We start from the raw sequence: 22,846 nt of genomic DNA on the forward strand, positions 1-22,846 counted from the left end.
GTACGTCCAAACTACCTAGGATAATCTTTCGTCTGTGATTTTCTTATGGCTTCAAGATTAGCATTGCCCCTGGATGTCAAGCAAAATCATATTTCTGTGAGTTCATGACTTTTCCCCCCCAAACTGAAACTCATTTAGAGGGAAAGTGTTTTCTGGAGCTTTTTCGACTGTTCACTCTGTCAACTTTTCCAGCAGATGGAGTTTGGGGTACGTGTCTCTGTCTAAACCAGAGTTTGTGTCACCCTTTTTTTTTTTGTCTTAACGGAAGAGTGCTATTTTTAGAAAAGGAAAACATGAGTAACTCAATTTTCTTGCACAGGTCACAATCTGGGAGCTGGGAGGTGGTTAAGGATTCTGTGGTGGAATAACCTGTAATATGCTGCCACCTAGCGTCGGTCGCCGGAACTTACAATGATAATGGGCATGTGTTGACGTCACGGAGTACGAAAAAAACCAGCCAATCAGCTGCTTCTGGTGGTGACGGTTTGAAATTCAGGCGGGGAAAGGCGGAAGAGACGGAGGGGTGGACAAAAATAAAAACAAAAGCAACCCTGATTTTCTGGACACCTCTTTCTTCAATGGATTTATGTTAGCCTTTAACTGAACTATCGAGCTTAACTTATGTCGGTTTAAAAAAAAATAATAATAATCTCGGCCATTTCGCTCCGGTAGAGCAACCGGAGCGAAATTGCCTTTAACTAAGTTAACACGTAAGTTCATTTTAACTTTTGTTTAATAGCAACCGGCAGCCATGTCGTTATTTTCTGTCCAAGCGAGAAAGCATACTGCTTATTACGATCATTTAATAGCAACCTCGACAGCCAGGACGCCGGGCAGAGGGGACCTGGCAGAGCGGAAGGCGACAGACTCGATGCTGGGCAGAAACGAGAGGACATCCGGGGAATGTGAAGACAGCAGGTCGTCGGATAAAAGCCGACAGGTGAACAGGACTTATGTCGTATCCGCGCTGTCCAAGAGTGGCAGTGGGCCGCAGACACCTCACCGAGGCCGACTCACTCTACAGAGGAGGTCGAGGAGGAGAACCGGGGCTGACCCGGCGGAGAGGACGATGGTTGAAAGCAGCCAGAACACCACGCCGGCCCCAGCAGAGAAGAAGAGACTGACCTTACAGCGCAGGAGGACCCGGACTCCCTCCATGGAGAAGAGCACGCTCCGTCAGCGTGGGGTCAGCGGCACAGGCCTGCAGCAGCAGACGCCCAAAGTGCTCGCTGAACCAAACGGTAGGGCTCCAGGTGTCTTCAGGTCCATGAGTTTAAAAGATACTTCCTGCAGGAGCAAAGGGAAAGACACAGCTACTCAACTGGAAACACAGGGGAGACCGGCGAACAGCAAGACGCCCCTCTCTGTTTCGTCCTTCACAAGCAGGCAGCTGGAAGACCAGGCCCAGTCTTTTATAACCCCCACCAAAAAGACCCCGTTTGAGAAAATCGCCGCCAAGAGAGACGTGTTTGAGAGACTGGCAGCGAAAGAAGCTCCCAAACCAGTAGTTGTCAAACTTCCTAGTCTAGAGAAACCCAAGTCAAGACCACAGCAAGCCGAGGACGTGAAACCTACCCCTGCTCCTCGGGTCAGTAAAGCGTCTACAGGTGTGCTGAAGCCCGGCGTAGCTCAGCAGGTGAGGAAAACCTCCACCTCAAACCAGAGGGGAGACGTGACCCAGGCAAGGACCTCCACACCTGCCCCAGCTCCTGCACCTGCGCCTACCGAGCACACACCGCTCCGAGGCCCCAGTCAGGCCCTGAAGCGGCATGATTCATCCAAGATGGAAAACAGTGCAGTCACTGTTGCTGTCCGTGTACGCCCATTCAATGGCAGGTTAGTAATGCAGTATTTGTCTTAACTGAAAGGTAAATTGTGCTGAAGTAGATCATGTCATTCAGTATTTAATCACTTAATAGATTATGTAAATAATGATAGGTTCAAACTTGATGATGTTGATAAACATTTCTTGTTGTAGAGGGCAATACAGCGTTTTCTATAACAACATACTTCTTTTTTTTTTCCAACAAAAAGTAATATTTGTCCCTTACAGCTTCTTTGCTTGTTTTTTTTTTTTTTTTTAATTGTCACATGTGATAGTACACACATGATCTTAATCTTTTGTAGTGTGGTAAAACAGCATGTATATCACATTTTGGATAAACTGAATGATTGGTAAAATAAATAATTGGCAGATTAATGCCAGTTATTATATTTGCAACCTCAATTATCTGATCTGAAAAAATGTCCAGCAAATATACTCAATGTACTTTTTTTTTTTTTTTTTTTTTTAAAGGGCTCACATTTATGATGAGATTTCTTTTCTGTCCTTCTCTGAGACAGTCATTTATGAACTGTTTCTGCTTTTCCTAAGGGAAAAAGAAGAGAAGGCCCTGCAGGTCATCTTCATGAACGGTCAGGAGACTGTTGTCCAGCATCCCGTCTCCAAACAGAGCTACTCGTTCACCTATGACTTCTCTTTTTGCTCTGTGGATGAGTGTGAGCCCACCTTTGCCAGCCAGCAGACGGTGTACGAGACACTGGGCAAACCTCTGCTGCTGAGGGCCTTCGAGGGGTTCAACACCTGCCTGTTTGCGTACGGACAAACAGGCTCTGGGAAGTCATACACGTGAGTAAATTGGGGATTGGTGTGTCACAGTAAACCGTACCCCGCTGAACCCCTTCCCTTCTTTTTTATTAAAGATTTATTTTTGGGCTTTTTGGGCCTTTTTTTTTATTATTACTGCTTGGAAGACTACAGCCTCCATATATGGGGTGTGCACACTAACAACTGCGCTCCAAGGACCCCTTCCCTTCTACTGTGTTTATTTTTTGCTTGTAAATAAACATTTTGGTGTCGTTTTTATCGGGATGTTTAATTATTTTGAATCGTGCTCAATGGGTGCACTTTCAATTTGAAATGTTGAAATGGTTGTTGTTTAGGATGATGGGCTTTGGAGAAGAGGAAGGGGTCATCCCAAGATTCTGCCGGGAGCTTTTTGCAAGATTGACATCATTAGAAAATGAAGAGGTAAGTAGTCCCTCATGAGGTGTTAGATGTTCTTAATTTAATTTGTCTTCTTATATCCTGTGTTGTAGCTAATTTAATGTTAGAAAATATATTATGGCCTTTTTTTTTATCTCATAAAGAAAAACATGAATACGTGCATGAACAATCTTTTTTTTTGTGGTCACATAATTCATCGAGTGATTCCTTTGGTGTTTATCCTTCAGGTCAAATGTCATGTAGAGATGAGCTTCTTTGAAGTGTACAATGAGAAGATCCATGACCTGCTGGTGACCAGAGATGAGCCAAACCAGAGGACAATGCCTGTATGTACTTTCCTTTACACAATCCCTGAACCTTTCAAGATTTGAATGAAAAAAAATACATCTGCTAAAACTGGTTGTTTCATTTTCAAATAAATCAGCCTTTAAGAGAACAGAGTAAATCTTGAATTTAAGATACAGTTAAATATCTCCTGATAATTACACTTTTTTTTTTTTAGAGATATCCTTTTGCTCATAATGACATGAAAACATTTTTTATGGTCAATGTTGAGAATATCTGTAGTCAAGAAAACCCGTTTCACTTCCAGCTGAAGGTGAGGGAACATCCCGTCCATGGCCCCTACGTTGCTGACCTCTCTGCGTGAGATTTATTTTTTTAATGTCTTTTGCAATATTGCCTCTGAATCACGGTTAAAAACACATTCATAAATGATGCTTTGCAGAATTGTTCACTTTATTTTCTTTTTCAGAAACATTGTGAGCTCTTACAACGACGTTCAGGTAGGTGGAAAGTAAACTACTATGAAGATGAATTTTTCTTTTAGATCGTTGACCTTCCTTTAGTAGTAACTTTTAGCAAGTAAGTCAGGGTAAAGTGTGAATTCGACTTTGTGACTACCGTGTGTAAGACAGAAAACAAGGTTTGGTCCTGAATGTGTAGTCACTGTAGAATATTCTAGATACTCAGCACCATTATCCTCAGAGTACAGCATAGAGAACTACATTGCTACTGATACCCACTAGATGTTTCACATTGAGAGATTAAGTTGTGTTTTTCTGTCCTTCAGGGTTGGCTGAAGCTGGGCAACAAGCAGAGAGCAACAGCAGCTACAGGAATGAACGACAAGAGCTCCAGATCTCACTCTGTCTTCACCCTGGTTATGACCCAGACGCAGGTATTTTCTTGATGCGTGTTTTCTAAAACGCTGAGATAAACCACAATAATGTTTTGGAGATCACCCGTTTATGTCACACATGTAATCCGTTGTCCCGTGTGTGACGGTGTACAGACTGAATTTGTGGAGGGTGAGGAGCACGACCACAGCATCACCAGCAGGATCAACCTTGTGGATCTGGCAGGCAGTGAACGCTGTAACTCTGCCCAGACGAGTGGAGACAGACTCAGGGTATACACATGCACACATCCTGTTATTCTTGGTTATCATGCTCAAATATCAGAGTCAGTTTTTGTGAGGAGGAGCAGTTTTTATCGCTGTTTTGTAAACGAGCAGCAGGGTTTTCAAATCTGAAAGCAGGCAGTAACTGTGAGCCGGCGGAGTGACATGTGCTGTTTTGGATTGACCAATTATATATTGTCAATTAAGTCTCTGGTGACAAACTGCTCACTGCCTGAACAGCCTTTGTTTACATTTTCCATGGCGAAGGAAACATTTGACTGTTGACATTCTTCTCATCAGAAATCACTTCTTACTGATGTACAGGGCAGGATAAGCAAAGAGATAAGATGTGCCTTTTTTGGTTTGCCATAGAAAAAAAAAAAAAAGACTCCTCACAGTTGCTTTGAACTGAGATGTGGAAAATATCTTTATGTAATCGTGTCTACTAGCTCATTATTTGATCTGGTGTTTATGTGGCTTTTCATTAAACACACCATTGTTATTCCAAACAAGAAATGCATCTTACACTGTGTCTTTCTAGGAGGGTGCTAGCATCAACAAATCCCTGCTTACCCTGGGAAAGGTCATCTCTGCCCTGTCAGAACAAGCACTGACCAGAAAGAAGGTCTTCATACCGTACAGAGAGTCTGTCCTAACATGGTGAGACATCAAGGGTGATTGTACACTGAATCTGTCGTAGAACACATTGTCTAGTATTGTTATTTATATTTATAAGTGTGTTTTAAGAGATACATAGTTGCTTGTGCTATACTGGAGTTGTATTTTATGACAGACAAATATGGGGGGCTTACAGAACAAAAAAAAAAAACTGTGTTTCTGACTGTAGATGTGCAGATATTTTCCAAGATAAAAGGATGATCCTGAACAACTCTGTTTATTTCCCCTCTGCAGGCTGTTGAAAGAGAGCCTCGGTGGTAACTCCAAGACAGCCATGATTGCTACACTGAGTCCAGCGGGCAGTAATGTGGAGGAAAGCCTCAGTACTCTGCGCTATGCCCAGCAAGCCCGCACCATCATTAACGTGGCGAAGGTCAACGAGGACACCAATGCCAAACTGATCAGAGGTCAGACACTCAACATGTCAACGTTCAAATCATTCTGTTGGATTTCATTAAGCTTTGGCCTATATTTGTCTTTTCTTTTCAAAAGGTTTGAGCATGCATCCCCCAATAGCTGCGTTACAAGTGTGTTTCTCACACACACACACACACACACACACTACCCATGCACTTTCTGTAGAAGCTGCCAGAAAAGTGAGGGAAATAAAAGCAGAGCCGGAGTAATAAGTTACCCGGGGGTCTCCTTTTTTATAGACGCTGCGTGCACACAAAACAGGGCCTGATACTGGCCTACACTGCTTCCCACACAAATCTGTAAAAACAAACTTGACGGGGAAAATGTGTGAGCTAATATGCAACCTCTGACCCAATATGAGGTTGATCCACGTGCGTACATTTCCAGATGGATCATGATTTGTGAAGGGAACATTGTGTGCAGGTGTACGTACGTGTAGTTTTATAATTCTGAACTATTTTTGGCGCACACCATTTTAGGGTTTTTTTGACACGAGTACAATCTTAGTATGGATTCTGCACACTGTTTCATAGATGAGATCCCTGTTCATCTTGTGAAAAACAAATCTAAAATAGATGTTGTGCTCGTACACTTTTAAAGCAGCACATGATGTTATTCCTATGTCCTTTGTGAACATAAACATCTGCTATCCGACACTAAAATGAGCAGCAATCTGGGAACCGTTCTGCAATTATCGGCGATCGCGACGATCGATACTCAATGTTAGAATGCCATAGAAGGAAGCCAGTATATCATGAGTGTGGAAATGGTCCGTCTGTTTTTTGCTGTCCACACGGACTGTTTTTCCTGCATACACCAAAGCCTGCTCATATGTAATTGATCAATACAGCTACAAATGTGCTACAAACAGAAACAGAACACTTTTTCATTTAGAAAATCCAAAACCCCGTGTTAACCCCTGTGGCTAATTTCTTGAGTAAAACTGAAGAAGTCTCTTCTTTTTTTTTTTTCTTTTTTATAAAGTAGTGTTTTAGTGACTTTTCTGTCTTCTCAGGTGTAAAGAGGAACTGTGAACTGAAATTTACTCACTTTATAAAATCATGCTTTCAAGACACTGAGAATCATTTCCATCATCTCTTTATCCCACATACTTTTATTCCAACACAAATCCTCATTTGAACTGTTACTACGCTGTCTCAGTTGTGTCTTTTCATTTGCACCATCTTCATCTTGCTCTTTGTGTCTTTTTTTTTTTTTTTTTTGCATGTCTGTCTTTCTATTTGAGTCCTGCTCTTGATCTCCTTTGCTCTCCTTCTCGCCCGCATATCCTTCTGTCTGCCCATCTATCCATCACCACAATTTTCACTACCCTGTTCAATTAAGGCCAGGCCCTAACCTTGCCTCCAGGCCATATTTATGCACTGTCAGCTGCACATGGCGGCTAACTGTCATGCAAGTATTATTTTTCATGAGATGATTGTGCTGCTATTTGATGTTTTTAGCAGTAAGGGGAGCTCTTGCCGTGGATTTCTCCTCACATCACCTGTCAGTGCTTGATGCTAAAGTGAATATGACTGAAACATTACAAATCAGGTCAATGTTTTTTAGTCAATCATTATTAAGAAATGACATACAGGGCAGGTTAGTGGTAAGTGGTAGTTAGCTCTATATGGCTTCCTGAATTTACACATTGAAAGAGTTCTTTATTTTTACCCGAACAGTTACCTTTTTGTATTTAAAGTTAAACAGCCCTCTTTATGTGTTTTCAGAGTTGAAGGCTGAGGTGGAGAAGCTGCGAGCCGCCCAGATGAGCTCCAAGGGCGTCGAACCAGAGAGGGTCAGGCTGTTTGAGCAGGAGATCACCGCCCTGAGGAACAGACTCTGTCAGCAAGAAAGAGAAATGGTCGAGGCTAACCGGTTAGTACAACAGCAATGACTTTATTAAATTTCTCAACAGACCCAAGTATCATACTTAATAGTCCCTGCTTTTGAGGGCGTCGAAGTGAAAGCTGTTGCAGATTTTCACAGTTTAGAGAAACCCTTGTAGCAAAGCCATCCTTCATGTTATTAGTTTTAATCTGGGTGTGGGGATTGTTTAATATGTTAAATAAAGTGAAAATCCAATAGTCATGATATTTCCCATACTCAAACTGTTAAAGACTAAAACATTAAAGAGGATCGTGACAGATTTAATAAAAAGAAAAAAAGAATGTTAGTTAAATGTCTGGTTATTATTTCTCCTCTCTGGCAGGGCATGGAGAGAGAAGCTGGAACAAGCTGAAATCCGAAAACGTGAGGAGACCAAAGAGTTGCAAGTAAGTTTTCTTTTCTTGTCTTTTTTGTAGCATATCACAATTTCCATCCTGTTTTTTTTCCCCCCCTTGATACATGGAGAACTTACAGAGCAAACGTCTTTACTGCGCTGACTCTTAACAGTCACTTTTTTTTTTTTTATTCCCCTGTGATTTCAGAAAGCAGCTGTTTCATTCAAAGTGGACAATCGCCTGCCTAACCTGGTGAACCTGAACGAGGATCCTCAGCTGTCTGAGATGCTTCTCTACATGATCAAAGAGGGTCGAACCACAGTGGGCAAGCCCAGGTCTGAGTCCAGCCATGACATCCAGCTGACAGGAGCTCTCATCGCTGACCAACACTGGTAAAAAGAAAATTACTGGAGGGGTTTTCAAAATTGTAGTATTTTGTAAAGATAGTTCATAGTTGGTGGTCTGTTTGCATTTTTTAATGCATACTTCTTTAACAGCACTGCAGTCGTATGTAGCTTCAGTGCTTGATTGATACTGACATTTTGTTTTTTAACTTGTAATGATTTGAGGAACAATATGGTGTTTAATTAGTTTCTCTCTTTTTAGCTACTGCTGATATTCAACATGGAAAAACTATAATATATATGTGTATCTTTGCTTTGTTTTAGTGTTATAAACAACATCCAGGGTACTGTCAGCATCACACCAATGGAAAATGCTAAAACCTTTGTGAACGGAAACCTTGTATCTGAATCGACCGTGCTACACCATGTAAGTAGATGACATAGGTCCCTCACATGTCCCAAGTTTTACATCAATTTAAGAGTAATTTAAGCCCCTCAATCATGTGAACTCCTGACATTATCCTGACCTGCCCATCACATGTCCCTCTCAGTGGGGAAACCATCTGTGTCGAGCGTGCTGTCACAGCTCACTTGATAAATATAGGTGAGGGGGGTGCTGGGTAAAACTAGCAGGAGAGAAATTGTAGAACCATAATCCTGGCATTTGAGGAGAGCATTAAAAGAGAGCAGCAAACACCCCACCCTCTGCTCACTGTGACTGTTCCAGACTAATGTATAACATGGTGTGTACACACATCAGCCCACCCCAACTTTACTTCTTTTTTTTTTTTTTTTGCACAGACTTTTTTCTTAAATGTGAAGGGCTGGAAAAGGGCAAAATAAAGCAGAGATGAACAGATTTGTTTATTTTTGCAAGTGCACCTCACATGTTTTTTTTTTTTTTTTTTTTAAGTGAGTGCAGCACATGTATAAAAGGGGTTTCATTGAATGAAGATTTAAGATTTCTTTGTACTGATCCTATACTAATCAAACCAACTAAACAACCCTTTTTTTGTTGTTGATGAATTGAAATGAACTCTGCTTATCTCTGTGGTTACGGTTTCTAGGGTGACAGGGTGATTCTTGGTGGGGACCACTACTTCCGCTTCAACCACCCTACAGAGGTGCAGTCTGGGAAGCGGGTTTCATGCTGGACAGGCGCAGGCGATGGTCACAAAGACTTTGAATTTGCCAAAAATGAGCTGCTTGCAGCTCAAAGAGTTCAGTGAGTACAATAAGTTATGTAATTATAGCTGATAATGACCATACCAGCATTCCTCTTAGAGACATGACGGACCATTCTTAAGCGGTCTTTGTTTTTTTCCTAGGCTGGAGGCAGAAATCGAAGAAGCCAATTTGAAGGCGAAAGAGGAGATGATGCAGGGAATCCAGATGGCGAAAGAAGTGGCCCAAAAGGAGCTCCATGACCAGAAGGCGCTTTATGAAGGAAGGATCCGAACCCTGGAGAGAGAGCTGGTACACAAAACTTTTACCTCTTGTCTTTTTTAACCCACGGTTAAAATATGTTGAATCCTTTATGTAGCCTTCATCCTCTCAATATAACATACACAGTTTTTGATACAACTTTATCAGAATGGGGAGAATGAGCGGAAGCGTCAGCAGGAGTTGGACCAGCAAAGGGTTGCCAGCCAAGTGGCAGAGCTGAAGATGGCCAAGCTGGAGCTCGAGCATGAGGTGGACACCCACAAGACACGCCTCCGCCTGCACATGGAGGCCCAGGTCAGGACCTAGAGCAACACCTTTATGTAGTTTTATGTATATTGAAACTGCTAAAATTAATGTTTTTTTTTTCCCCCCCTGGAAGGAACCGTGTACCTTAAGACCACAAGGTCAGCAGTCAGAGTTACTGGGTCGTTGGTGGTAGCCCAGAGAAGAGAGTTATGACTTTTTAAGTAGATCCATCTTCATTCAGCATTTTTTATTTTTTTATTTTGAGATATACATGTTAGTCTACTAGAAATCTGGATTATCCCTGTAACTGTAAATGACACCATCTCCTCCATTTGCTCATCTTCATGGTTTCTGATGATCTTAAATGAGCTTGAGAAGCTCAGTGAAATATGCTGATGCTGGTTTTTATGTTTATCTGATGGGCCATTTGGGATTTGCTGTGAGCCATGGTAAAGCTTGGCTTCAGGCTCAATGTTTTGGCCTGCTGGTTTTTAATACTGTGTACATTACTATGATTCACTCCAGGCAATGGAAGAACACCGTGTGCGTCAAGCAAGGATTGTTGAGGCCCTGGAGGCGGAGAAGAGGAAGATCAGCAGGGAGCTTGAGGAGATGCAGAAGAAAAGAGCCTTAAGGGAAAATCACACTCACAGAAACGGTGAGAGCTTTCAAGTGACTATTGAGAACACATTGAAGTCAGGAACCACATTAACTGTTCACACCATGTAAGGGGAGTTCCAGATGGGTGTGGTTTACACTTTTCAGCCAGACACATTAGAGGAGAGACGGCGTGCCAGGTCCTCAGATAAACAGTGAACTAAACTTGAGTTTGAAAGGAGCAGAGAAGAAGGCAGAGAGGCCAAACTACATATCTACACGAGTAATTGGTTGTGAAGCATAATTCAACTCTATATTTTTATGGATGAGGATCATTCTACAGCTAAATGATATCATGTGATAGTTGAAGTCTTGGTTCATTGTATAATGATGTATTACCGGTAAATCAAATGAGTATCTTGAATGGCACCAGACATTGAAATGTATCCTGCCCCCCCCCCCTTAACTCTTCTCCTGTACATACATGTTCGTGTAATACCTTACACAAGTAGCTCACTCGAGTCAAGGATTTCTTCTATCTTCTCAGCCACGTTTACTGATGTCTTTGTCACACAGCTCGACTATTTAGTGTTGTCATAATGGAGGCAGGCATCCTGCTGCCTCGTCAGCAGCTTAATGGCAGTAATAAAGCCAAGTCGGTAACGTAATGTGATATGTGCTCAAGCAGAAGAACCAACCTTTTTCAGCAGTATAAAGAGATTTTCTTTCACAGACTTCCTGACATCTGAACAGGCTTTTAATAACGTCTTGAATACTAAAGATACACTTAGATACTGTAATGGAAGCTGTTACGCTTCTCTAACAGTTTGCAGGCTTAAATCCTTCCTTCCATTACTTTCAAAGCTGCCTGAAATGACCCAGGACCGCTGGCTGGCTGGGTTAATTGTCATGTGTTTTTAATTCTCTATTGCAGTCACTCCGCAGTGGGATGCCATGAAGTTGTCCCTGATGATTGAGGAAGCCAACAAGATCAGCGCTAAGATGAAGAAAAAAACAGTCTTTAGCAGGTATAAAAGGACAATACATATAGTATGTTGTATTTGAAAGGTTAAAAACGTATAATGACTAAATAAACGTATTGAGGTGTCACTTAAGTTTCTAAATACAGCAGGTATCATCTTTGTAAGATAATCATTAATTCTCTGCTCTGTTGTAGACACGAAAGCTCTGCTGATGGAAACCAGGAGAACGGGGGTCTGCTGCAGGTGCGGGTTCAAAACACAAAGCTGGGGATCTCAACGTTCTGGAGCCTGGACAAGTTTCAAAACAACATGGCTGCCATGAGGGAATTTGAGCAGGTATGCCCCCCCAACACATTCTACCTTTCTAATAATCACTTTTTTGAGTGAATTATTATTTTAATAGAATATATGGACAAAATGGAGCAGAGTCCTGGTATAGAAAGTGCCTGAACTTGTATGATGATGGTACAATGATAATAAAAAAAAAAACAGACACTGCAGACAGTCAGTGGATAGAGCTCTGACATCAGAAGACGGTAAGTGTATGGTTTAACAGGTGATGTTGACATTAAAACTACATGGACTTGTCAGAGTGTTTTGGGGAGTAATGGGGCTTTTTTTAAACTTTTTGAAAATTAGTTTAATATGTGACCTTTAAGTTATGTGACAGGATTTAAAAAATCCATCAATTGTTTTTTTGGAACAAAAACTAAAACAAATAGAAGCTGAAAGAAAACAAAACTGTATTTTCCTTTCTTTCTTCTGTATTGAATCAGAGTCTTTTATGACTTTGTAAAGGCGGAGTTTGGTTACTTTATCAGAAGCCTTGGGGGAAGGGGAGGGGGGGGGGATTACCTCATGAATACAACAAATTGTCAAATATCACTTTTCTACCCTATACCCACTCAGCTAGTCAGTTCACACATGTTAAAGGCAGTGTTCTCAGTTTTAGCCTTGAATAAAACTGCACTTAGTGCAGTTTGACTTTTCAGTGCAGCACTGTCCAGGGTGTTTCCAGGCCTTTATGCCAATTGTATTAGATCATCTTGTGCTACATCTGATCCTTACATAACATACGAGAAACGGAGGATAAATGCTTGTTTAAATGTGTTTATGTTTGGTACTTTGATTGGATATTGTGTGTTGGGGAAAAAAAGCAATTAGCAATGCAACACAATTACACACTCAAGGATCTCATGATGGATAATTCACAATAAGTAGATCAATACATGACCACGCTGATAAGCTCACAGCGGGATGTAAAAAATCTTGGATCATTTTAAGGTGGCTTGTGCATTCATGCTTGGCTGATTTAGAGAGCACTCAGTCTAATAAGTGAATGTATGATGTGCGTCGGAATAAAGCGCATTCAACAAGCCAGCCTGTCTGTTCCTCATTCTGCATATTCAGAGCCTGACATCACCTCAAGTGCATTTGCCAATTTCCCAGCCATCTGCCATTATTTACAGTCTGGAATGGGTTGTTTTAATGCTTGACAGAGGCGCACTGCCTGAATTTGCTGTGCTTTTCTCATTAAGTTCAGTAAATAAGAGCGGTCATGTCAGCAGTAGTTTCCTCTCTGCAGGGGGATCCCACCTCTAAAGATGACGATGTGTTCTATGACCCTGATGATGAGTGGGAGCAAGATATATCGGCCTCCTCTTCTGCCACCTCCTCCTTCTCGCGCCGAAGGTAATTATCCAGCCCTTCCTCCATCCTCCCTATCCATCAGTCCCTCTTTGAAGTACCTGACACTCATGTTGGGTTTCAGGGACTTAATTGGTATTCTTGTTCAATTACTTGAAATGTGTACGCAGGCAAGTGTTCAGAAAAACACCCACAGAGTGATTGTGTAGGTCTTAAACCTGCCGCCCTTGTTCTGAACTGAACTCCCTGGCTTTTTTTTTTTTTTTCTCTAGTCCTTTTTTAATGTGAACAATATGTCAGGCCATGGGTTGTATATGGAAAGTTGAAAGGTATCTGCATGTAACATGGAAAATCAACATTTTGGAAGATTTGGGTTATTTTCACAAAGTCCTTCTAGTTTCCACCAATGTGATTTACAACGTGGCACATATTTTTGACATTCAACACAACCTTCTTTCTCGCATGAAAAGTTTCTGCCCACAGAATATTTCCCGTTTATTCTTTTTCCTCTGTTTATTAATTTTATTTCCATGAATGCCATGGACTAAAATGTTTAGTCCATGAAAGGGCAATAAAGGTGTCTGTGTTTTTCACTCTTCAACCCACAACCCAAACACACACTCACAAACACAGCGACTATGTTACATGCAGAACTCCACACATTTTCCCTTCACACTATTACTATTCTTGTCGAGCATGTTAATGGTGCTCGTTGCTCCCTGGACTACCAGCAGACCCAGCCAAATGCAACATGGCACAGGCTCTGTGGTTCCTTCATCCCTTCTCACTCTGTCTCCATTAAAGCCATGTCCAGGCCTCATGGCCACAATCAGAGTTCTCTACTGACCTCCCTCCTCCAGGTCGTCCATAGTAATGGAAATGTATCTGGCTGAACTTACTTAACCCCTTAATTTAAGGAGTGAGTTATGCATCTTTGCAAAATTACTTAAAAGAACATTATGTAACCATGCCCAGAGATGGTTCAAGAGGCACTGCCACCATCAAAAGGGATAAACATTGTGTGTTCAAATGTGCCATAACTTCATCAAATGGATAAAACTACACATCCAGGAAGGAAATCCTCACACATGAATAATAACAGCCAGTACAAAGTAAAGCTGTCAGCTGTGGTTCTTTTTTCTAAATACACACAGAGACAATAGACTCAGAGATATGTGGACTTGAAATATCATGCCTAATAAATGTGAATATAAAAGTACAGCATTCTATTGCTGCTCGGGAATTTACTTGATCTCCATTTTCAACTTTCTCAATCCAATAAAACAACACCCAAAATTCAATCTTATAAGAATTCCAACATGTTTGACACAAGGAGCAGGAGCTTGTTGAAGAGCAGGAGAATCTCAGGGCGTCTCTACGAGATCCGGGTCCATCCAATACAGAGCCTCCACAACAGCTCCTCACAGTCTGCTGGTAAGGCAAAGACATATGGTTCTTGGAAAATATGTATAATGTTTGCATATAATGTTTTGTTTTATATTCAAATGTTGGGTAAACAAACATTAGAATTTTTACTGTTTAAGAATGAAGTCTTCATGCTCAACACATCCCAAACTCCCCCACTGTCTCTGTCTCAGGCTTGATGGGCGTGGTCAAACCGCCTTCCACCCATTCTAGCAGCACTGATTTTTCCATGCCTGGCATCTGCAAGGAGCTGATTGGCCAGTCAGTGGCCCGTTTGCGTGGTTGTAGCGGGACAGAAGAGAGCATGGCCGACAGGTTGGCCTCTGATCTTCACATGGTTTACTTGGCGATCCAGACCATATCTGACTTGTACAACGGCCTGGAAGATGACAGCCAGGAGAACGGTGAGGTTCACCCTAAAAATTTATCTCTAATGTGTTTGCAGAGGAGTAAGCTAATGAGAATAAGAGGAGTTTATGATTATGTTTATTATACAATTTGTGAATATTAAAAGTGGGTAGTTATCAGTAGTTATCTTTGGACATTAAAAAGATAGAAACATTCATCTTTAATAGTTCTTTCTCACAATGAACACTGTTTTTTTTTCTATATTTATGGCATGAGGTAGCAGTTGGATTATTTAAAGATACAAAAAAAGAAATTCAATATTTTAAACGCCCAGCATTAATTTCCTCTTTCTCTTCTTCTTACCTTTCAGTGTTTGTATGGAACTTGGCGGCCCAGACTCAGCTGGTCAAAGCCACCACAGCCATCGAGAGTGCAGTGTTTGTTACCATGCAGTGGTTGGCCAGCATTAAACCCTCCTCTGGCCTGCTCTGCTCCATTGCTGAAGATCTCAAGAGCCATGTCAAGAAGATGGGAGGATTCTTCCAGCTGTTCATTCAGGTACACACAATTATTGCACCACATGGAAGACCATGCAGGGACATTTGATTGTGCTTTTCTCGGCATTTGCGTGATATTAAGTAACTTAACGAGTGAAGAATCTGACCTGAATGACTTGACTTGGTGTAATTCGGACAGAGGTGTCTAATCAAAATGCACAGCATTAATTGACGTGTCTTAGCTCTGAGCTGTTTGAGCTCTGTCTATGGAAATGACCAAGCAGAGGGAATTCTTAACCTTGAGCCCCAAACAGAACATGAATATATGGAAAATAAATCTAAATTCCTTACCAGCCTCAGCACGTAAACACACAATTTTCCTCTCTGACTCCACATTTCTGAACTTTCCTTCACATTTCCATTTATTAACTGACCCTTCAGACTTATCTTGACCGTTTTGTTTGCTGGCTTGCATTGATTTACTCTTAAATCAATTTTAATTCCGCCTGTTTGTTTGTGCTGAATCAATCTTGACAGAAAATGAACATTTTCTCCCCATCCAGGGGTGTGAATCTGAGATCACATCGATGGTGACAGAGGCACAGAAGAAGAGCAGCCAGTGTTTGGATGCAGCATTGCTCGCACTTGGCCACCTGGCGGCAATGACAGGCATGCCGCTGAATGCCGTGGAGAAGGCTGCACAAGCCACAGGCAAGGTAACGCCAGCATTAATACAGCAGCAGCTACCTTCTCTGCAAAGCTCTGGGGTCCAATGTAATCAAGCCCCCACTCCACAATACTGAAGAATTAGCTGAGTGGATCTCAGAGCAGGGAACATATTACAGGGTTGTAAGTTATTGAGCTGAATGAGGACAAGCTTGTTTGAATTGAGGAGCAAATGAAATGGTATCTCATATCACGCGACGTAAATTAGAGATACACCGATTGCAATTTCTTTCAGATTTCCAATTTTTGTCAACGTCTGCCGATTCAGATTCTTTCCTTTAAGAACTTTAATTGACAGCAAAAAAAAAACACGTAACTTTTCTTCAATGAAAATCTCATTCAATGTTCCTCATAAACATCAGACCGAAAAAAAACAAAAAATCTTATACCATATAACACAGTATTGATGGGTTCTCTATGAAATGTTTTCAAAGGGTGAAAATGTACAAACCACTGGCCTGATGACAGCAAATGATTAAAGGCTGACAGGTTTGATTTTTTTGATGTTGACATCTGGCCTGAACGGTTTTGCTAGGATCTCCTGCTGTGTGTAAAATGGACTTTTCTTTGATGACAACTGTTAGCGATATATCTCTCTCTAGTGTACCGGTAAGTAAAAGTTATGTACAGTAAGTTGTTGTTGTATTTGGAAGAGAAACATATACTTAAAATGTGTTGTATGGTAACATGTGATTCCATTTCCTCAGAAATCCATTGTAATGTGTCTGCTAAAGGGGACCAATAAGGGTGTCAACTCACTTTTAGAGGAGAGCCTCACTATCACCAGAGAAATGCTCAGGGAGGCTCAGCTGGCTTATCCCAGGAACCAAGTAAGACATCATTACCCGGCTGTATCATTGTTTTGCAGGGGAATTGTTTTGTTTTCATACAGTAACAAGCATGATTATTTAATACATTTGATCTGAATGTAATTCACTTTTTTGTAATGTTGTATGTAAACATTGTTATAATTCATCTCTGCTCTCAGGTCCTGCAGAGCCTTAAATCCAAGATGCTTGATTTAGCACGTGCTATGCAGAACTTCATGCATATCCATATCACGGTGAGTTTCATCAGCACAACCATTTACAAACTAGAAGTTAAAGTAACGTACTTAAACTGCTAAACATTTTTTACTTTCTGCACCTTTTTTTTTGAAGTTTTATCTTGTTTTTGTAAGCCAGATCTTGATATTTGAAATGACATTTGTCTAAATTCACCCCTCCACAAACAACATCAGCAACTCAATAGAACTCCCCTCCCATACCTCTCCTTATTTACTTCCTGGTGCCAGCATTCGATTCTTAACCGCAATGAATTATGTAAATAATTTAACTGTGAACTACTATTTTACATTTTTTTGCTTTATTGATTTTGTTGTGGCTTTGAGTTGTTCATTAAAAAAGTAGTTACACTGTGGAAAATGGTGAACGGATGAATCCAGAATATGAAGAAAAATAATTTAGTTTGTCTAAATCTGTTTTGTTTTTTATGTTAAGATAAAAAAACAATATCAATATAGAGATTTAAAATGGTATATTTGAAGAAGGGGATTAGTTGCTTAAGCTATCTGGTATCAGCAGCTTCATTTCAAAAACTGCTGGTTCTTGTCTGGGTAAACTGTGGCTGAAAGACAGAATGCATGCTCAGCAAAGCTTCCCTGGATATGTAAAGGTTCAAAACAATCTTCTATCTTGACACAGGCTAAAATGTTACAGATTAATACCCACACCCACAGCCGCCCCGTTAAAGATGCCACTCAGCCTTTATTGCTCGAGTAAAGCTCAATGCTGTGTGGGCTTATCTCTCTGCAGTCGTCCCTGGACGATCGTTCAAGTAATGAATGTGTTGAATGAAGTAGCATCAGTCACAGCTAACGGGCTTGTTTGCCGTTATCTTAGCCACACAAACTAGCAGTTTTTTTTGTTGAAGCCGATCATTGACACATATAGGGGCTCGCGCATTTTGTTGCTCACAATGTTATTATCGTCAAATAAAGCTGAGTTATCACCTGAGGAAGCTGCACATGTGCAAGATCTTGGATGTAAATGCATCTGTGAATTTAAACTGTGGTAGACATTGCCATTCATTGAACAAAGCAATGGTAAAACGGTTGCAACAAAGGTTTGTGGTTTTTTTTTTTTTTTAGAAATGGATTAGTCTTTGAAAAGTTGGTTTCATCCGCTTTATCAATGAGTTATGGAATTGACATCACAATAAATGGCTCTGATAGTACAGTTTGTACTTAAACATGACAATCAAAACATAAACACATGGATTTGTATTTGCAGGTATTGAGTAAGTTAAATGTAGGGAAAAATAGCATGAGTCTAGGACTGTGTGTACAAGTACAAATAAATGGCACAGGAAATCAACATTTCCCGCTAGGCAGTAGTAAACTGGGAAGGAGGCCATTAGGTTTATGTCATAGGAAAGGACACATGGGAGCCACTTTCAGTCAATGACATCATTTGCAAATGTTTTTGTGTTTTTGAGTCCCTGTGTGTTTGCATGCAGTCATCTGTGTGACTTTTGAAATGGGTTCAATAGAGTTTCAACTGAAAAGTAAAAGATCCCTGGTTAATGTATCAATCCAGTTGGGAAAATGTAGCTGGGGAGTATTGAGATGATTTGTTGACTAATACTCTGCTGTCAGAGCTGCTCAGTGGTTTGAGCAGTGTTGTGTTATTTGTACTTTGCTCTATGGTGTGTCTGTGTGTGTGTGTGTGGTCGATGTCATCGCTGGCTGTATTGCATCAAGTGCTATTTATTTGTTGAGTTGTGTATTCATGTTTTGGGTGTGTACATGTTTTCAATCAGGAGAGGCAGACTGACCCAGCAGAGTGGGAGGAGGAGGCCTCAGCCTCCCATTTGCAGAGTCTGACAACTACAGCGACAAAGCTGTTCCAGCTGAACCAGGCCATGAGACAGCTGCATTCCTCTGTGTCTTCAACACTACAAGGTAAAGCTTCTGATAATGACACAGCTGGGAGGTTTAGCTAAAATCAAGCATATCTTCTAGAACAGCAACTAAATTGCTCGTCTTGTAAAAAGCATAAACAAAAATCATTATCAGAATTGTTCTAGCTTTTTTTTCTTTGATATTTTAAATTTTATCAGATGTTTTTTAGGTTTAAGAGCAGTTTTACCTGTGTCAAAGCTTTAAAATATGTATTAAATGGTGTACATTTCTCAGTTTAGTCCCTCAAAAAAACGATCCGCCTGCCCGTCTGTCTGTCTTCTGGTCTGCCTGTATGTTGCTCTTAAACGTTTGTTGTTTTTATGAAGCAAAACCAACAATTTTGAGTAGAATCTTGATTGTCAGTTAGCCAGAAAATGCTGGCAGCTTGGGCAAAACCACCCTCAGCCAAATCAACAAGATTCTTGTTGTCACATCCCCTATCTGATTGTCACCCTCCTTTCAGGAAAAGACAGAGTCTCCAATCTCAGCAGCTGCAGAGAGCTGATCTCTTCCTCTGCCAAGGCTGTGGATGAGCTGGTCACTGATCTATCCAAGGAGGGGGCATTGGCGCTTGCCTTGCAGCTTCCCTGTCTTGAGAGCGTCATCGCCACACGAGACGAACTCCTCTCTGCCCTGCAGTCTCTGTCCTCGTCCTGGAACCAACACGGGGCAGGGGAACGAAGAAACTCGGCTACTTCAGATAAGAGCCTAGAAGACGAAAGCATATCCAAAGACAGTGCTGCCACTCACAGGGCTGTTAAAAACCGAGTCATTAGTAAGGTCGTGTACGCCCTCCCTTCAGGTGTAACGTTTAAAGGCAGCGCTAACTGGGTGTGACTTTTATTTATATAATATTATTGTGTGATGTGCTCACATTGTGTACAATTTACTGTAAAAATTTACCGGTGACACCGAAAAACTTTGAGGTAACACTTCTTCTAGTAATAACAAGTTTGCCGTAAATAAGACAGACGTATAAAGGAGAGTGTTGCCAACCAGGTTGATTAAAAAAAAAAACACATTCACAACCATCACTGCTTTTACAATATAAAATATATATGGGTTATAAAAAGCCATGTTGTCAAAAATGAACTGCAGGTTTTTTCCAAGTCTAGTATGAATCGGCTTCGAGCTATGAGGTTTTTTTGGATACATGTGGGGTATAGGAGGATGTAAGGATGATGTTCACTTATCATGTACCAGGCTGTCTCTGTTGTACTTTACATTTCAGAGGATAATACATTTTTCTTTGTTTGGTTTTATTAATTAAATAATAAGATTTCTATATAAAGCAACTCGGGTAGGAGTATGGAAAAAAATGATGTAGAGCTTCCTTCTCATTCTCTGCTGTATATGACTTCTCTCTTGTGAAAAGGCTTTTTTTTTCTCATTCACAAAGTTTTTTTTTTTGTTTTTTTTTAAATGTATGTATAACACTCGCTGCTTCTATTTGCACTCAGAGGAAACATATGCTGTGTTTCTTCAAAAATATATGTCCTTTTAACAAAGCATTTTTTAATGTATTTTAAGTCTTTTGTTTCCTTTAGTAGATGGTCAAAAAATGTAGCAAACTTCACCTCTGCAATAAATGAATGTGTCTTCATTTAACAAGGACCTAAACGTTTTCATATTGCATCATATATATATATATATATATATATATATATATTTCTCCCTTGGAATTCACATCAAGTAAGATATAATTTCTCTGTTTTATGCACAAAACGTTTACATTAAAAAAAAAATCTAATGTGTTATAATTTATTATGACAGATGGATTTAAAGAAGTTACATTTGATCTTTTTAAAGATTTATTTCTAGGATTTACTGACTTATGTCTTCTGAAACCTGGGAGAGAGTGGGGAACAAAATTTGGGAAATTAGCCACAGATCGGATATGAACCCAGGCCGCCTGCTTTGTTGGACTGCATCCTCTGTACATTGGATGCTCCAACAAACCAGTGTTCTACCTGCACCCCTAAATAAGTTGAATTGTGGAGGTAACTGTTGTATTGCTATTCTAGGGAAGTTTGGAAGTTAACTCGAGCTGTACAATCTGTATTGTCACAAGCTCCTTTTGATAAACTTCAGGCTACATCCATTGATTTATTTCACATCATTTTGAGTATTGCAATATTATTCAACTCTTCAGCTTGATTGGACCCTGGAACACACTCAAGGGCCTCTGGAGGTCCATGAACCCTACTTTTGTTAACCCTCTTCTACTGTATTCTCGCAGCAGGTTACACCCACTCCTTCATGAAGCCTCCTCTGCATCCTCCCTTCATGCTGTCAAGAGCCAGCTAGGAGGATTCGTCTTTACTCTGGTGAGAAGTGTGTTCAACAGTAGAAAACGGGCTTCGGATAAACTTTGCAGTTTTTAAGGATTTAAAAAAAGAAAGCTTTGAAAGGTGGTTGCATGCTGTGTACACAGACACGACGCGATTGGAATGAGAAAACGCGCAAAAAAAGTTTGTAACGAAACGAAAGAATAAGGTAAAAAAGAGTTATTTGTTTTGGCTTCTGTGTTTGATCAAGTCAAGAAAAAGATGAAATTACATGTTATTCTCGGCTAATAAAAGAGTTTGTTTTTCAGGATGCACTGGCTATTGTTCCCAATTTTAAACCTCCTTGTAAGTACTTAATCTTTGAATTGTATTTTCACTTCTACTGTATGATATTTGAACATATGGTCGTCTTGTGGGGTTCAGAGGTGTAGAAAACGCGTAGCCTATAATTCAGTGGCTCCCACAATTTCTGACTTATTGTTTGGGGGGGAGTCAAAATGCATTGAGGCTCACTGTGAGAACTCGTGTTTTGTAAACAGGCCAGGTTGAACTCATGTAGAGGGAAACACATTACAATCATACTACATGAACCGATGCAGTTCTGGAAGTGCATGTGAAGTTTAAATATGTTCTTTAACAAAGGTATTATAGTCTCACTTACAATGGTATTATGGCACTATGCGTATTATTTTATAGACTAAACGTTTGATTATGTTTTCATTGATGTGTTGACTTTGTTCGTTGAATTTGTTTCCAGTTTTTAATCTGGGGTTTGAGTGGTATCAAGGTTGATTGTAGGGCCGTCCATGTTCATGATGGCACGCTAAATTAATGCGCACACGACATTTGGGGACGTGGGGGTCTAACTTCTCCTTCATGCCACTATCTCAAACTCAGGAACTGAACAAGTTAACACACTGAAAACCAATACCTGAAACCTGGAAAGATATGAGACTTTTTCTATTTTGTAAACAGAGGTTGGGGTAGGATAGACTGCGCGGAGGAAAAGGGCGTGCTTCGCCTCTAATTACCGTCGTTAATTGGGACACCTGTTGAGTATTGCTTACAGTAGTCTATGGTAGCCTATTGCTTTAATGTATAAAGCTCTTATCTAAAGCAGTAAACTAAAACTAAATTTGTGTTTCAGGTTTGCTTTAACAACTGTATATCAGGTGAGTGACTTTTCTTCTCGTTTTTGTTATTATTTTTTGAGTTAGGATAGACCCTAGCCTAGCTAGTCTACCTGACCTTGTTGGCCCTACAAGTCCATGCCCTAACCCCCCTAGTAACACTCTGGAAATTAAGGCTAACTAGCATAAAGGCCAATTTGCATAAAGCAATAAGTCAACAGACAACATTCAAAGAAAAATGAACTCCTAAATGTGTTAAACTTAAATTTCAGATAGGCAGGTTAATGAAGTAACAGCCCTTCACTCTGAATTGAAGTTACTAGAAAGCGCCTTTCCATCCACTTTTTTTTTTTTTTTTTTTTGCCATTTCTAGAAAAGGTCAGGCACGACCTAGCATTACTCCATAAAAAATTCAATGCAGAGATGAAAAATGGCATCAGACAGAGACATTAAATCATCAACATGGAACTTTTAGGAA

At 40.5% G+C, this 22,846-nt stretch overlaps 2 protein-coding genes across 3 annotated transcripts in view; both read left to right on the plus strand.

Moving 5' to 3' along the window:
- The first annotated feature begins 24 nt into the window (after positions 1-24).
- kif14 (kinesin family member 14) lies at positions 25-20,564 on the plus strand. The gene is made up of 29 exons (XM_020641551.3): positions 25-1,836; positions 2,375-2,629; positions 2,944-3,031; positions 3,235-3,333; positions 3,600-3,652; positions 3,762-3,792; positions 4,080-4,187; positions 4,302-4,418; positions 4,951-5,069; positions 5,322-5,494; positions 7,235-7,382; positions 7,717-7,780; positions 7,937-8,121; positions 8,398-8,500; positions 9,141-9,298; positions 9,402-9,549; positions 9,667-9,813; positions 10,291-10,423; positions 11,297-11,390; positions 11,540-11,681; positions 12,931-13,037; positions 14,326-14,426; positions 14,591-14,821; positions 15,136-15,323; positions 15,826-15,978; positions 16,696-16,818; positions 16,977-17,051; positions 18,809-18,950; positions 19,414-20,564. The coding sequence occupies exons 1-29, from the start codon at positions 752-754 to the stop codon at positions 19,785-19,787; spliced, it is 4,944 nt and encodes a 1,647-aa protein (XP_020497207.3). The 5' UTR covers positions 25-751; the 3' UTR covers positions 19,788-20,564.
- A 487-nt stretch (positions 20,565-21,051) lies between these two features.
- LOC109989710 (adhesion G-protein coupled receptor D2) overlaps positions 21,052-22,846 on the plus strand; it is an 83,591-nt gene continuing 81,796 nt past the window's right edge. Inside the window, exons 1-3 of one of the 2 annotated variants that reach the window (XM_020641569.3) lie at positions 21,052-21,446; positions 21,547-21,583; positions 22,386-22,410. In XM_020641569.3, coding sequence (XP_020497225.2) covers positions 21,548-21,583; positions 22,386-22,410 — 61 coding nt within the window. In that variant the 5' untranslated portion in view covers positions 21,052-21,446; position 21,547. The remainder of the gene's footprint in view (positions 21,447-21,546; positions 21,584-22,385; positions 22,411-22,846) is intronic. The other variant, XM_029278827.2, reaches the window with a different exon arrangement.

This window comes from Labrus bergylta, chromosome 6 (assembly GCF_963930695.1).
Source record: "Labrus bergylta chromosome 6, fLabBer1.1, whole genome shotgun sequence".
Lineage (NCBI taxonomy): Eukaryota > Metazoa > Chordata > Actinopteri > Labriformes > Labridae > Labrus > Labrus bergylta.

Coding starts and splice junctions, on each gene's coding strand:
- kif14 (XM_020641551.3), top strand. CDS start 752: ATGTCGTTATTTTCTGTCCAAGCGAGAAAGCATACTGCTTATTACGAT. Junction 3,793..4,079: donor GCTCTTACAACGACGTTCAG/GTAGGTGGAAAG, acceptor TCTGTCCTTCAG/GGTTGGCTGAAGCTGGGCAA. Junction 7,781..7,936: donor AGGAGACCAAAGAGTTGCAA/GTAAGTTTTCTT, acceptor CTGTGATTTCAG/AAAGCAGCTGTTTCATTCAA.